The following is a 16600-nucleotide window of genomic DNA, read 5'->3' as shown; positions in this document are numbered from 1 at the left end:
TGTATTTAGGCACTTATTATTCAATCCTCGTTAATTCTTTGTAAATAAGTAAAAGCAGCTTACTGCTTTAACTTATTGATACATCCCAGTGTCTAGTAATAGAATATTGCCAACAACGATTTTGAAGTGGTCGTCGCATGAACGATTAAAGGCCTAGTATTATTGTATCAAGCGATGCAACTATGCAAATGTTTAAATGCCCTAGGCAGGTACCAACATTTCTAATGAGTTACATAATTTTCCAATGACTTCGAATTACTTCCACGATGAAGAAATAACATCGTATAATAAATATCAAACCCATATTTTTTTAATTTACTCAATTAATATACAATTGAGACAGAGCTCAAGTATCAAGGTGAATTGTGAGATTCTTGTTAAGATATCTATAATCTCTGATAGACCCTAAGATTCGTGCAGCAAACTATTGCAAACAGTACACAACAAACCACAGAGGGCACCAGTCTCTGTTGACATAACTGTTCCAAACTATCCGTAATTTATTATGAATTTCATGAAATAACTTTGAATGAAAAGCCCAGATTTCACGTTTGTCAGCGGTCCGACTCGTAAACTGAATATCTACTTTATGACACGCACTTCATCAAACTGAAAAAGGCTGTTTTTGTGGATTTTTGGGACCATTAAAGTTTTTCTAATAAGTTTTCTATGGGAATCGTCTATCGGTAGCAATTAGGTTATGGCTGGCAGGCAACTTTATTACTATATTGCTTCGCTTATTAGTTGGTAACACATTTCAAATGTCACAGTTGTCAGAAATTGACCTTCGGGCTCGGTTTTTTAATAAATATTTTGGAATATTGGAAATGATAGATTTGATTGCACAGTGATTTTGCACTCCAGTTATAATAGTAAAGTAACCATGACCCAACAAAATCAAGTTAACGTCGATATCGAGGAAGAAGAAAGCGATGAGGTGACACCAAGAACCAATGTGTTGCACAGACTGGATTCTAGACCTTCGATTCCTAATAGAAATAATATAGGGCTTGGTGATCGACTCAATAGTGTATTCAGAGAGATACGACCGCTGGTTGAAAATGCTAGAATGGTAAAACATTATTTCTTCATTAATTTTCGTTATAATGTAAATGTGCATTAATATCGAAATTTTGATTTTTATACAGTTTTGGTACTGCGCAGTGTGACTCTTAAACATTGCAGTTAAACTAAAATATTTTAATTTTCACTGAGCTTATTTCGTTATGTAAGGTGAGAGGTGGGTGATTTAAATGATTTAATTCTACTAAGAAAAAAATGCTAGTAATATTTCTATTTTCGTTAAGATTCGTGAAAGACGATAACTTAACTTTTTTTTTGAAATAGACACGTTCAAGCTATTCTATTTTTATTGGGTTGATAATTTTAAGTACATACACAATGAAAATAAAACTAAAGTTATATTACCTCTGTGCATATAGATTTGTTTTATTATTATTTTTGTTTGGTTTTGGTTTACTGAATTCTTAATAGTATCACTATCACTAATTGGAATCTAAACTAATTTGAATTTTAGTAGGAAGACTGAAATATTTTCTAAGTTTAAAACATTACTTAATAGTTATGTACCTGCTAATAATTGCTAAATGATGGAGAGATCTAAATCCTCTAGAATGCTCCTAACTTTGTTTTTTTAAGATAAACTATCATAAATAAAATCAGAAATTCAGGTCTTAGATGACTTCATTGCATGTTCTGATTTGTCTACCAGATAATTACAAACCAGTAAATTAAAATTAAGATATTGAGAATTATTGTCTCCAATGCATTTTAATGTAATTACATTGAAAACTGGTAAGGTTAGGGCTATTGAAAATACATCTAAATGGGAGAAAAGGAATTCAAAGCCCCATTGTTGTATAGTGATTTTGTAGGCATAATGAATGAGATGTGACCCACCTTCAGACTATGTTTGTGTCTCAGAATTTCAGTAAAATGTGTTTTTTTTAAATGTTCTATATCATAGACTCGACTGTCAATTGTCAATTAGCATTCAAGTGATGATATACCAAAAATTCATATATCATCCATTTTAAAATTTAATAACCTAGCAATTTTAAATATTCAATAAAGCTGACAATTGAAATATTTTTTTTTAAATGTGTCACAAATATTGAGACTGTGTGTATTATGAGCTTGTAGGTGATACCAACATCGTGCCTATTTCAGCTGCAAAGGATTATAATATATCATTCAAACAGAACACATTTACAGAACAGAATTATTCTTTCTTTACTTCTAGAATGGGCAGGAAGGTGCAAAAGTATATAAAGGGTGAATTAATTAACAGTAAAACTATCTAAATGAACATTGTAATGATTATGGAAGACTTTGAGTACATTTTATGTCATTAGTTCACTCAAATGCTCATTTTCTTCTGGTATTGTGTGAATTAATGTGAAATTACCACTCAGTCTGCCATATAATAAACGATTGTTCAATAACTTGATATGACCTGAGAAAAACATGTTTCCTAAATATTTTCAGGGAAATAATGCCAGATTATCATTACCAACATGGCTACCAAGAAATCCACCAGGTACCCACCAGATAATAGAAGTTGGACTGCGTAGGCCTCAAAGTTCCATAGCACACGTGAATCTTGGACCAAATGCTCAGACCTTTATTGTGACTGACAGAGGAACTTCTCCAGCACAGAGATCACAATCAACAAGTCACGCATTGAGTGCAAGTGCATCAAATGATTCCAACTTGTCAGAGCAAGCACCAGAAAATGCAGAGATTAATGTGTCAGTAAATCCTGCCAATAATAATAATATTCACGATAATACAGACAATGACAGTCAGAGTGAAGATGGAAATCCACAGGTACTATATTCAGAAGAAATTATTTTATTTAAAAAGCAACATCATAATCATGGTCATCATATCATCATATTTAATTGAAACTTTACGAAAATAATAGTTTTCAAATTAATTATTTCAGATTGTCGATGTACGTGGCACACTGAATCTGTTAATACGCTATGCACCATTCTACTTAATTCTATTAATGAAGTTTATGTATGAAAGTAGAGAGGGCATATTCACCTTCACAATACTATTTTGCACTTTCGTACACAGCAACTGTCTAGTAAGGCGGTAAGTTATGATTTTATATAATTTTTAACTACCATTTGATATATTGCTACCATTTTATTATCTTCCCCTTTAACATCCATGCGTTATTGGCTATAAGCTTCACAAATGTTTTCAAAATTTAATTGTATTGAATACATTTACTTTATACATGTCTAAGATGTTACTTTTCTTTAATTGATATATTATAATTAAGGGTGATAATAATAGTTCAAGATATCATTATAAAAGTTGGCCAAGAGAACTGTGTATGAAGGATTTTTCATGATAATTGCATAACAAAAATCAGGAAGATATGAGCTACTACTAGAGCTCTTGAGCTCTTACTAGACCATCCTCACACTACAATATGCATTGTTATGCAATAACAAAATCAGCAAAACACAGTGCACCAATGTTTGAATCAAACATTGCACAACAAAATTTTAAAAGAATTTCACAAGATAGGTCATCAGTGCATAGCAATTAGACACATATCTAACTCAAATAAAGACATACAAACATGATTCATGTGTCGACGCAGTCTCTGAAAATCTGATATTACATAGAACATTAATTTTGTGAATTTTTACTGTTCAATAACAGTCCTTGAAAGCAAATTGTTAATAATTACTTGTTAATAACATATTGTCTACTGAATCCTATTTCTTTTCCAGAGAGCATGCTAAGCAAATGAACCGAAGCATCTTGGCTCTGTTTGGAGAGTTGATGTTCACATTATGTCTCATAGCCATTGTGTATCTGTTATTCGGTCACGGGAAGCTCTTACAGAATGTTATTATGTTCCCTCAGTACACAGAGCTTGGGGTGTGGGAACTAATATGGTTGGTTGTACTGACCGATCTGATAGTTAAGATCATAACTGTGGATGTGAAGATTGTTGTGACGATGATGCCAGCTTGCTTACTGCCATTCCAGAAAAGGGTAAGTTAATTTAATTGTTTCAAATTATCCATAAAGTTATCCATGAAATCGAGATGAGAATTAAATTATAATATTTCCAGGGTAAAGTATATCTTTTCACTGAAGCTGTCTCCCAACTGTACCGTTGCTTCCTTACGATACAACCCTGGGTGTTCTACTTGATGCAGTCATACGAAGGCTCCGAAAAGATGGTTGGAATGTTCCTTACTTCGGTCTACGTTATCGCCAAGGTGGTAGAAATACTGACAAAGCTGAGGCTCTTTAAAAATGCTACTTGGACTCTACTGCAGAGTGTGGTTAGTATTTAAAATTGTATAATTTTTTTTTACTTCTCTAGGAGATCGCGTAACGACCTCATACTATACCTGATCACTGGCGCCCATAGACATTATAGAATGAATTTATATAAATAATTTTATCGACAAAAGTACAGTTACGGACTTTGTGTTGAAGTGTAGTGTTGAAGGCAACAAGAATAAGAGAATAAAAAATTGTAATAATAAAATATTGCATACATATACAAACTCATACATAGTATACATATATATGTATACACATAACATTATAATATCATAATAATAATATAAAATTTTGTCAATGTCACCATCTACATTAAAACATGAGTTCAAAAATCAGTTTTAATTTACAATTGAAACGAGGCTCTTCAAAGTGGGATGAAGGACTGCTTCACAGCAGAAACGGCCATGATGGTGGTACTTGTAACTATGAGGCGTTATGTGTCCTACCGTCTATTTTACCAAGGTCATTTTGCGTCTCCATAGTGAAGACTGATAAATAGAATATTAGAACCTGATTCAAATATTTGTATATTACTAATTTAGACAGCTAAAGTATGATTAAATTTCTTTATATTGAAACTTTAAGCGCTGAAGACTATTTGACTACATATTTTTTACTGGTGGTAAGACTTCTTGTGAGTCCGCACGGGCAGGTACCACCACCCTGCTTATTTCTGACGTGAAGCAGGTTTGAAGGGTGGGGCAGCCGTTGTACTATACTGAGACCTTAGAACTTATATCTCAAGGTGTGTGGCGGCATTTACGTTGTAAATGTCTATGGACTCCGGTGACCACTTAAAATCAGATGGGCTGTGAGCACGTCCACCCACCTAAGCAATAATAAAAAAAAACTTGTATGCTGTTGCTGGTATACTTGTTTCGGTTGTTTTATATTTTTATTGTATAAACGGGTGAAAGTGTTCACGTACTTAAGAAGTTACCAGTTACCTATAGACGCAAATTGCGCCACACACCTTGACACATAAAGTCTAATTTTAAGAAATGGAAAACTGCAAAATAGAGGGAGCAGCCATTTGGAAACATGTAATAAAATTTTTTAAGGGATATTATGACCTGGTTACTAATACCTTTAAGTCATGGGAAACATGTAATTAAATCGTCCACTGATCTTAGCAATAAAAAAAATTTTAATTATCTGTACCCGGTCAATATGTTCTTTCACAGAACTTAGGCACCAAACCGACCTGCGAACAGCTACTGTCGGCCGGCGACTCCTGCCCGATATGCCACGACGACTACACGACCCCGGTGCGGCTGGGCTGCAGCCACATCTTCTGCGAGCTCTGCATATCGGCCTGGCTGGACAGAGAGCATACCTGCCCATTGTGCCGCGCCAAAGTGGCCGACGAGCCGACTTGGCGAGACGGCTCCACCACATACGACTTTCAGCTGTATTAGTATTTATCCCTTAGGTTTTAAAGCTCATATTTGTTCGTTATAGGGATAAGTGTAAATGTGTCAATCTATCTGTATTTATATCTTTCGTTTATTGTGATTAGTTTTTATTGCTCTTGATTTAAGGTTGATTTTTCAAAAATCAAATTATAGTCAGATAGACGTTATAAGCTGGCCGAATATAATAGTGTTGTAATTCTTGATTAGTTCGTGTTGTATGAATAACTCTTATCTAATTATTGACAACAACCTTCGCCCGTTTAATAGCGACAACAAAGATTAGATAGAACCAGTTTGTGAAGATTGGACTGTATTTTTTTTTAATATTCTTAGCCAGTTTGTCGCTAGTATTTCTGATATGGCACGTTTGTACAAATAAAAAAAAAATATATAAAAATATTTGTGGTTATCGAACACACTTTTTCTGTAATAAAAAATACGAAACAGGAATACAAGAATCTAGTAGAAAGAGTTCGCGTTTTATGTCTGCCAGATACATAGATGTTGATCAATGTCATCCATAGTTTAATGTCGATAAGTGTTATAATATTTTAGTTTTACGGAAAGCTTGAATCCATTTCCGTCTGTTTGTTAGCAAGCTTTAAGCTCCCGAGAGGAGATAAGATAAAATTATTACACACGGTCAAATCTTGTAGGGCGGTGTCGATGATTGATATGAATTTATTAAAAATACAATAAAAAAATAGCGTTAGATAGGTGTTGTGAAAAAAGTAGAAAAATTAAATCAAGTGTTTTTTAATTAAAAATGGTGTAAATACAAAAGAAGAGTGAATGTCTTGTTGGCCCAGAATTGTATAAACATTAACTGGAATTTAATATAGTCTATTTTATTTTCGATTAAGGCCGCATTTTGAAGGCGAAATGTGAGTGAGAGACGATTAGAAAGAAAAGCATGTTTTATACAAGTTCCAAGGGAATCTATCCCGAAGCGAATGCGGTAATGTTACAGAAAGTTGACACGAACATTCGCGCGTCGCACGAGTCCATGGACGCTGTCAAGTGATTTTTGTGCATTGCGTGCTGGACGAGCCGTGTGCTTAGTGCGAGTTTTTTAACGGTCTCGATAGAGTAAAAGTTAACTCATATTTGTATGGGGTCGGAACGTTTGCCTACGTTTGCCGCTAGGGGCGCTGTTCCAACTGCATACAAATTTGAGTTAACTTTTACGCTATCGAGAACGTTAAAAAAACTCACACTAAGCACACATGATCAGAAAATAAAAATGGAGATGGCACTTTTTTTGGCGAATATGATCTCATCAAGGATTCTTAAACGCTGCTTTTGACCTTGTTTCGGGAATGGTCTCGTTTATTTATTATGAAAAGGAAATAAGGTTGTTTGAAATTAAATTAAATATTTGAAACGATGTAGACAGCGGGTGTAACAAAAAGTAGTATCGTGCGAATTTTGTTTATCAAAAAATACAGTATCGCCCCTATAACGCGGTAGATTGTTTCCGCCTTATAAGAGACGCGTTGTAAGAGTATTCTCGCATAAAGCGCTTGTATGACCCCATATAACGCCATATGTACAAATATGTTATATTTGATATATTTACAAATATAACACATAATACCAATGATTTTACGATTGAAAAACTATGAACATATAATAAATTAGTTTTATTTTATTTTATAATAACACAATTGACAAATTATGCAAAAGTACGCGAAATTAATTATGAGCTACACAAATTATTTTAAATTTCACAGTACCGAAATGTAACGTGTGAAATCCCCGCGTTATATGGGAGAATACCTGTGTTATACGAGGGACCTTTTTTATTGCCCTTGTAGACAGTCGATCATACGGCCCACCTGTTGGTGAGTGGTAATCGTCGCCGATGGAATTGAGCTATGTCAGGGGCAGAGCCAAGCTGCTGTCTTCCGATTGAAATCGCGTAATATGAAAATGCGTTATAAGAGTACCGTGTTATAGGGGGATTACTGTATTTAGAAGATCAAAAAAGTATTAACGAGTACTATATATACAATTGATTATAGTAATTAATAATGTATGTGCGATTTTCAATTATTAAAAGCGACTTATTCAAATTTCATAACGTCGCATACCCCACGTGACTGGGATGATACCAACATTACCACAATCTAATATTCGGATAGATTAGTTAGTGAATATATAAATTTCAATATTATTATGTTGCATATTATATTTAGGTTACAAGGGGTAGAAAAAACTTCGTAAATAATTAAAATTCAATGTCTAACACCGGTCACTCACATGCGCACGAATACGCAAACCCGCAAGTGTAGGACGACATTTGCAAATGATTATGCAAAGTTTTCGCTGCATTCGTGGTTTTCCAAGCTGTGTCGGTTTTTTAACAGACATCAAAGCGTGCGAACCTCGAACCTTCGCGTAGTCTCCCACACATTCGCTTGCCCAGTTGCGCCGACGATTGCGAAGGTAACGTACGTATCGCCATTTTCATAGTTCGTGACGTCTACTGTGTAGCGTATTTTCATCAAAAGAAATCCCATAAAAACAGCATGGCTGTTAATGATGTCTGGGAAAGAATTCAAAACTCTTTTTCTCTTCAATGTTCTATTGACGAATTAAAAAAGGGGAGAAATTCGTGAGACATTCGCAAACAAGTGTGGGAGGAAGCGCAAACAGGTTCGCAAATTAAGTACCGAACCCATTTGCACAGCCGCTAGGTTTGCGAATGAATGTTTGACGGCCCTTCAGTGACCGGCATAAAAAATATAGGTATGTATCCATTTAGGACAGTTATGTAGTTAAGATTTTCTCCTTTTGTCTATGGTACTATTATAATACATTACATAGAATTTAGCAGTTTAATTATTATAAAGGCAGCCTTGAATGAATATTGCCTAGAATTGCCGAAAATTTCATGCCAACACCTAAACATGCATGACCCGAATGATGGTATGCCTCTTATAGTTAAAATTATGTAATTACAATTATTCCAATTTAAATTAATCTACAGTAGTTTGATAGTAAACATGCCGTTTCTTCATAAAATCGTGTATTATACAGATAATAATTAAATGTTAAAGTAGGTATAATAAAAATCTTCATAGCGGATAATGTGTCTCCATGAAATAAAATAAATATAAAAGTAGTTAGATCTCTCTTTAAGTAACGTTATTAGCCTGTTTACATTTGCTGATAGTATATGACATCTATGTTGCTCTCTTTTTTAAATATTAAAAGCATTTAGGTGGTTTTTTCAATGAACATGAAATATCTGGTAGTAGTAAGGTAATTTTATTGAAGCTCTCAAACCACAGTCTAACATGCATTTTATGTATCGCTGTTATATATTATGTATAAACTATTAGTTACAAGTATATTGTGATATAACCGTTTTAAAATGAATTATGCAAAAATAATGTTTTGATTTATTTTTTTTCTAATCATGTTTTATTTTTATTCTTACGTTATACAAAGATTAGATTAATAGTTTTATTAAATTTTATTGTACAGTTATATTTTTAATAAGTTTAGAGTGTGTGAGAATGTCGGGTTTTTAGCTGGAACTTTTGTTTATTTAATATGGGGTTTCGCTAAAAAAATGTACCTATATAATTTGTTGATACACAACTTAGAAAATGTCTTTTTGATGCCTTCGTCGGAAGTCTGGTTACGAATTATCTTATTAACCTCATAAGCTCACCGAATAGCGCTGATTTTTCTACTCTAATTTGGCACCATATTAGACTACCATGGGAGAACTTTTTAGTCTCCTTTGGTAAAAAATTGTTTTTAGTAGTACAAATATATCCAGTTGTCAATAGTGTGAGTGGAAATTGATAATTAACTAATTTTTTTTTCATAAAACACGCGCGTATAAGACGAAATAATTTGTGATTTGTTAAATTTAACAATAATAAATAGAACTTCGGTACAACTTAAATGATTGATCGCTAAGATAACATCAATTATATATACAGCAATTATCTTATGTAACATAATATTTGTTTATATTTTATTTATGTAGAAAAGCCATTGATTGTGTTAACTAAACTTGTATGTTAAACGTTGTTAGAATAAACATTCCAATTTAAAATACATTGACATTAAATTAGAAAAAAATATTTATTAATCGTCTCACAATATAAAACTTAGTGTTGCATGTTTTAAAAAAATCTCGATGTCAGTGTAGCCATTATAAAAATAAATTAATTTTGTCTTAAAATGTAACAAATTTAATATAAATTGTCAGCGAGGTCTGGAAAATGATGTTGGTTCGAAATTATATTTTTGAAAATTCGGAAGTGCCTACAACTGCCAACGTATGTAGGTAGGTGTGAATGTAGCATTTGATGACTTATTAAAATGTTTAAGGGTAAAATATAGATTTTTTTAATAACACCATCATTCTTTTGCCCTTCTCCCAGTTCCCTGGGGTTGGCGGAACATTTTTTCTCCGCCCATACTCCTCTATCATATACCATTTCTTCGCTCACTCCCCTCTTACACATATTATCTTTCACAAAATTCTCTGAACCTAATAACAAAAATGAAAAAGATTCATTTGATTTTCATTTTAGAAAAAAACGTTCGTTTGATTTGTGGATAAAAACTTTACCATTCAACAATAAAACAACAGTCAATAAAGTTTAACCACATTTTAATCATAGCTTACACTTAATTATATATGACGTAACATAACTCATCGCTTAAGATACTTTCTGCCTACAAACGTGAAAAAATTAAATAATTTAGATCGTTAATAGTAAATTCTAATTATTATTCAAAGTATCACAAACATCTGATAGAGTAACACTGCTCATAAGCGAAGCGTCTATCGTACACAAGGGCGGATCCAGCTTTGGCGCCAGGAGGGGGTCACACAGTCAAATTTTCGATGCGCTCGTTCCCAAACGCTTGCCATCATACAAAGTTATTATATTATATTAAATTAATTAAATATTGAAGGTATGTAGTTACATAAAATCTGTATAGTGACAAAATATGTATATAAATAAAATCATTAGGTTCAATTAGTGGTTCATCTAAGTCCTGGAACCAGCTCAGGGGGGGGTCATGACCCCATGACCCCCCCCCCTGGATCCGCCGTTGATCGTACATATGCATATATAGGACTGCCGTCTGCTGGTGCTTCCGGGACCAAAGCTCCCATCACAGAAGTGTTTACGGTTGGCACAGAACGTTATTCGAACGTCAGTTATTAAAGGATCGTCGAGGACGTTTATAGCGGCCGAGGGAGGCCGAGTCGTCCGTCTGTCACGGTCACCGAGGACGGGTCACCGGGTGACTTGCGCTCGCGCGTCACTACCGAATACGTCGATAACGTTGAGACAATAATTTTGTCACTTAACCCTAGAATAAGTTTTCTTCACGTGACCTAAAACGTCTCGGATGAATCGCCGTCGTGTGACGACACAGGTCGACAAATACGTTAAGTTTTCAAAATCGCACTCACGGAAATGGTACATTACAAAAATAACGTGACTCAAAGGAAGCGTTTTGGATATTTGTTTGTTTAATTAAAAAATATATTTTATTTCGATGAGTCGATCTACTGCTATTTAAAAATCGAATATTTTGTAATGATTTCCGTCTGAACAGTCAATCGCCTCATGTTTCGGCGTCGCTCAGCAAATGAGACTGCTGTACGACCACATTTACGTCGGCAACGTAGACGACCATGTCGCAGCCCTCGCCGCCGGCCGCGGGGGCGCGGTGTCTTCGTTACGAGGAACGAGTGGGGGAGTGCGTCTCGCACGTCGTGGTCACGTGCACGGCGAGGGAGGGGGCGGGCGGCGGGGGTGGGACGGACGGTCCCGCCTCGAGGTCCGGGGGCGTGGGGGACCCGTACAGGAACAACGAGCGGAGCCGACGCGACCGACTCGAACTGGAAGGGGTCGCTGGAAATAAAAATAATCACGTAAATATTATATAGCCGAATTAAAATTCAAATTTAAAATATGTTCTTAAATTGTAAGTTACTTTAAAACGAATCAATTGAAATTTTATTTAGTCTGATTTATTTTACACTTCTTGGAAAACGTACCTTAGTTAACTTAGGTAATAACCAGTTTCTAATTTCATTATGATTGACTAATTTGAAACTTAGATTTCATGCGTCAAAGTGCGTAACGCCATTTACATCTATCTATAGTTAACCGGTAACCTCTCAATATTAAGTGGTCTATGAATTCGTTCACCTGTCTATCCAATAAAAATATAATATGTAGTACTATTGAGAGTAAGGGTATAGTTACGATTGGGCAGAGCGCTGGTGGAGGGCAGGTCGTCGGGCCATGAGGCGGCAGCCGGCGACGCGTCCTGCAGCGAGCCCGCCAGGCCGGCGAGTGAAGCCGCGCCCGGGCCCGCCGCCCCCGCGCCCCCCGCCCACCCTGCACCCCCCGCCGACCCCGCCGACAGGGACGCATCGCCTGCAACACGCGTACACCAGTAACCCTCCGCAACCACACGACCAACTCCACACCAGAAACTGTTTTTTTTAAAGGGATTTTATGACCTGGTAACTAAGACCTTTAAGTCATGTCTTATTTTAATTTATACTCATATTTTTATGAAAAATGATATTATGCAGTGTAATGAAATGAAGATGATTAATTTGAGATATTAATCAACTGGGATGAAATTAAATGAAATGAGATGAGATTATAGGTATCCGATGAAATATAATCTCAGTAAAATGGTGATCATTTACTAAGATTTTTTCAGTGGACTATTTGGAGGATCCCGAGAAGTTACGTCCGGCGGCTTTGTTTCATTTTCCCACATTTGTGCACTTTTACGGCTATTAAACAGTTAATAAACCACCGTTATTACACATTTAAACCTGAAGAAACACTAAATAGACAAAATAAAACTAATCACATAACTTCACTCCTCGCGTTCCCGCCAAAAAGTCACCGGTAACTGAATAAGCGAGTCAATTGCAGAGCAAGCGCGCGAACTGTAGTTACCAATACTGGGCTCCAGTCTCCTGGAGGCGGCGTCGTCCTCGTGGGGCGGCGGCGCGGCGCATCCCCCCGCCCGGCACAGCGACACCGGCACCACGCCGTACACGTAGAACAACAGGATCGGCACTCCGATACCCACGGCCAGACTCGCCACCAGGGGAGATACCACGAGCTGTACCAACAACAGACTTGCTTAGACCGATTCTAACACTTTTATAGCGTTAACCTAGTTATAATTGGTTACCGGAACTGATAGACAATGTGAATATGCAATCTATACTAATATATAAATCGACAGCGGTTTTTAAAGATGTTCCGTTATAACTACTGAACCATGCATCCGATTTACTTGAAACTTGGTATCCATGTACAAAATACATGTACTTAATGGATAGGCTAATATTTATATGAGCGTTGGACTGCCTACATGAGTTGCGGGGGCGTTAATGATGAGAATCGTTGTGGGGGTGAGAAATAATTATGTTAATTTTAAATGCCCAGCGAGGCGGATGGGTACAGCTTGTCGTTGATAAAACCCAAAATTTATGAAGTTGTGCCTTAAAGGATAAGACGGCAGGTGCATTCGTATCGAGTGACGCGACCGTGTCGGTGCTCGAATCCCGCAATCAGGTACCAACTTTTCTAAGAAAACACGACGTATTAGCCACATTTTTACGAACAACTTCCTCGGTGAAGGAATAACACCGTGTAATAAAAGTAAAAACCGAAATGTTTTTTTTTTATTGTTTAGATAGGTGGACGAACTCACAGCCCACCTGGTGTTAAGCGGTTACTGGAACCCATAGACATCTACAACGTAAATGCGCCACCCACCTTGAGATATAAGTTCTAAGGTCTCTACTTATAGTTACAACGCCTGCCCCGCCCTTCAAACCGAAACGCATTACTGCTTCACGGCTGAAATAGGCAGGGTGGTGGTACCTACCAGAACAATAATACTTTTAATAGGAAGGGGTGGTCTTTCCTTCCCGTTTTTGGAGGGTGGGGGGACAGTAGTTATACAATACAGTTAGACTGGGTACATCGAGTGGCACTGACCGCGGCGGCAACTGCGGCGGCGACGGCGGCGCGCCTCTTGATGACGGAGGCGCGGCGCAGGCGGCGGTGCGCGCGGCGGCCGGCCCACAGCGGGAGCCCCACCAGCAGCGCGGGGAGCGCCACGCCCGCCACCACCGCGATGCCGAGCGGCGCGCCCGCCAGCGTCCCGAGCTGCCACAGCAACTTCTTCTTCCGGGACCACGGTTTTTTGCCCCAAAACGTGCAGCCGCTCGGACTGAAATCGTTTTTATAATGATTTCATTATAAAAAGATTTTATAATGTATAAGTTTTTATAATGATAGAGTTACAAAAAATTTATTCAAAATCAAAAGTTCGTGGTTTTAACACATTGACCGCCGCGTAGGTCACCGGTGCCCTACGTGGCGTACTAAACTAATTATGTCGATTTCTGTTACTAAGCACCTAGATTGCCTAACTTTACCTTCTTTTGTTTCTAGTGTATGTCTTTTAGGTCTCTTAGAAATAGATTCATTCTCATAATCTTCTGATTCGTCTTTCTCAGAAAGAGTCTAATAGATTTTCCGGTGCTTTAAGGTAAGGAGAAAAATCGATTACTTCAGTACGCCACGTAGGGCACCGATGATCTGCACGGCAATCAACGTGTTAAGTACGTGAAAATGTATTGCTAAATTCTAAATAATATACGCAGAAAACACTTTATATTTTTCAGTTGTCAATGGCCGGTTTCTTTTGCCAATCGTCTTCATAGTCCAATGTCCCTGTTATTAAATCTACTTTTACGCTTCAATCTCGCATTCTATCATCAATATAATTATTTCCGATATTTCAAATGATCACTCACCGACGAATGCTACCACGAAAAGTATAAAGAATTCGAAACATCTCAAATCTATAAATTTAAAAATGAATTGCTGTTCGTTAGTCTCGCTAATACTCGAGAACGGCTGGACTGATTTCGCTAATTTTGGTCTTGAATTATTCGTAGAAGTCCAGAGAAGGTTTAAAAGGTGAATAAATATGAAAATGCTCGGAATTATATAAAACACACACAATTTTGTTTTTCCTTTAATGTGTCTCCTGTCGGACGGATTCCTTTTGTTTTTTTTATTTATTTATTTTATACAAAAGTTTAGGTCTTTTATTTATCGATTGAGGCAGTACGAAGTCTGCCGGGTCAGCTAGTAATATTATAATAATATAATAACAACAACAAAAGGGCAGGATTATAATCCTGTTTACAGTAAAGTAGTTTCAATGATGTCTGCGACTCGTGTGAACCGAAAAAACATCTAAGTTATTCATCACCGTTCCACGATCATACAATACCTACTCATTTTAATCTCTATATCTTCCGTCAACCGGTGATTCTCTTGAAGACTTAAAGTCCGCTAAAGTTCTAGTATCTTACATACCTGAGATAATGCAAGTCCGAGACCTCCTTCATGCAGAGCCAACAGAACTCGGCGCCGCACACGCAGCAGACCATGTGGTTGCAAGAGCCGTCCTCCACCTTCACGATCAGCACCGAGCAACGGGGACACGGCTTCACTTCTCCTGCAATTGTATCAAGTCAGAATCTTACAGTAATTTGGGCCTATATTTAGTTTACCGGCAAAGTGGAGGGAAACAGATCGCGGGGGCGCAGTCGAAAGCGTTGATCTGGCCAAGTCCGTACCACCCTCGATTCCAACGTCTATGAATTTTCCCAGAGTAGTCGAAGACAGGACGAGATTGCGCAACATCGTGAGGACGAAAGCCACGGATGGAGGAGGAGGACAACCCTCAGATTCGACTAAAGGAGGTAAGAATGGTGGTGATAACGATTCCCAAAGGTCACAGGAATTAAGTAACATTTGCTTCGATAACACATCATTTGTTACGTTACTTTATTCCGACTTTATATACCAGTTGCGTGAGAGCCTTTTCGGAGACTGGTTTTCGTCCACTTAATTACAGTGACTTTGAAACATTAGATATCGGTAACTACAGCTTTCCAAACAGTACTTTTGTACAAAAAAACAGACTGTCGTTTATACCTTTGTTAACACTAAACATACCATAACGGGTCAAATGACCCATTTTGAACTTTTGCATTGAAAATGCACGATCATCTTTTTGTTTTGGCACATTTGATTTCGTGACTTTTTCTTACCAATTAATCTACAGTTATACTTTTTTGTTTGGTTTATTTTGAGTAATATTTGCCGTATACTGTTATCTACCCGCTTCTTCTTTTTCTCCACCTTATCCCACTAGGTGGGGTCGGCACAACTAATTTTTGTCTTCTATCAGCCGTCATGTCAACACTCACTTTTTTCTCTCTCATATCGTCATTCACACACTCCATCCATGTCTTCTTCGGTCGACCTCTTCCCTCTCTACCTTGGACTACTATGGCAGAATGGCGCTATTGTAAAAATAGGTACCAGTGTTGTTATGATTTGCGTTAATGAGTTAACATACCCTGGTCAATATCGGGGTGTGTCGGCGGCGGCGCTCTGGGGGGAGGCTGCCGACTGCGTCTAGCCGCGTCGCAGGTCTGGGTAGGATGCCACGCCGCCTTGCAGTGGTAACAGAAGGACGCCCCGCAGCCGGGCGCCAGGCAGGTCAGCTTCGGACACGAAGCGCAACCTGTTGCCACTACAGCGAAACTGAAAGACAATTACGCATTTTTATTGCAAACGTTATTTAGGTCCTACTTGAAGAAGTCGTCGTGACCTAAAGGATAAGACGTCCGGTGCATACGTGATGAGCGATGCACCGGTGTTCGAATCTCAGGCGGGTACCAATTTTTCTAATGAACTACGTACTCAACAAATGTTTACGATTCA

At 37.3% G+C, this 16600-nt stretch overlaps 2 protein-coding genes across 2 annotated transcripts in view; one reads left to right on the top strand and one right to left on the bottom strand.

Moving 5' to 3' along the window:
* The first annotated feature begins 742 nt into the window (after nt 1-742).
* Nucleotides 743-10119, top strand: LOC101747110 (E3 ubiquitin-protein ligase RNFT2). The gene is made up of 6 exons (XM_004923533.4): nt 743-1072; nt 2509-2850; nt 2969-3123; nt 3777-4044; nt 4125-4340; nt 5529-10119. Exons 1-6 carry the CDS (start codon nt 884-886, stop codon nt 5760-5762), a joined length of 1404 nt encoding a protein of 467 aa, XP_004923590.1. The 5' UTR covers nt 743-883; the 3' UTR covers nt 5763-10119.
* A 262-nt stretch (nt 10120-10381) lies between these two features.
* LOC101746977 (E3 ubiquitin-protein ligase RNF19B) overlaps nt 10382-16600 on the bottom strand; it is an 89095-nt gene continuing 82876 nt past the window's right edge. Inside the window, exons 5-10 of the mRNA XM_038011807.2 lie at nt 16233-16420; nt 15182-15323; nt 13787-14021; nt 12731-12899; nt 12017-12190; nt 10382-11659 (exon numbers count right to left, since the gene is read on the bottom strand). Of these exons, the coding sequence (XP_037867735.1) occupies nt 11484-11659; nt 12017-12190; nt 12731-12899; nt 13787-14021; nt 15182-15323; nt 16233-16420 (1084 nt within the window). The 3' untranslated portion in view covers nt 10382-11483. The remainder of the gene's footprint in view (nt 11660-12016; nt 12191-12730; nt 12900-13786; nt 14022-15181; nt 15324-16232; nt 16421-16600) is intronic.

The sequence above is a fragment of the Bombyx mori genome, chromosome 6, assembly GCF_030269925.1.
Source record: "Bombyx mori chromosome 6, ASM3026992v2".
Classification (NCBI taxonomy): domain Eukaryota; kingdom Metazoa; phylum Arthropoda; class Insecta; order Lepidoptera; family Bombycidae; genus Bombyx; species Bombyx mori.
This window is presented reverse-complemented; position numbering and strand designations above follow the sequence as displayed.

Bases quoted from the DNA above. Each gene is read 5' to 3' on its own strand.
- LOC101747110 (XM_004923533.4), top strand. From the start codon at position 884: ATGACCCAACAAAATCAAGTTAACGTCGATATCGAGGAAGAAGAAAGC. The intron at 1,073-2,508 runs GTAAAACATTAT...AAATATTTTCAG, and splicing joins TGGTTGAAAATGCTAGAATG to GGAAATAATGCCAGATTATC. The intron at 2,851-2,968 runs GTACTATATTCA...TAATTATTTCAG, and splicing joins GTGAAGATGGAAATCCACAG to ATTGTCGATGTACGTGGCAC.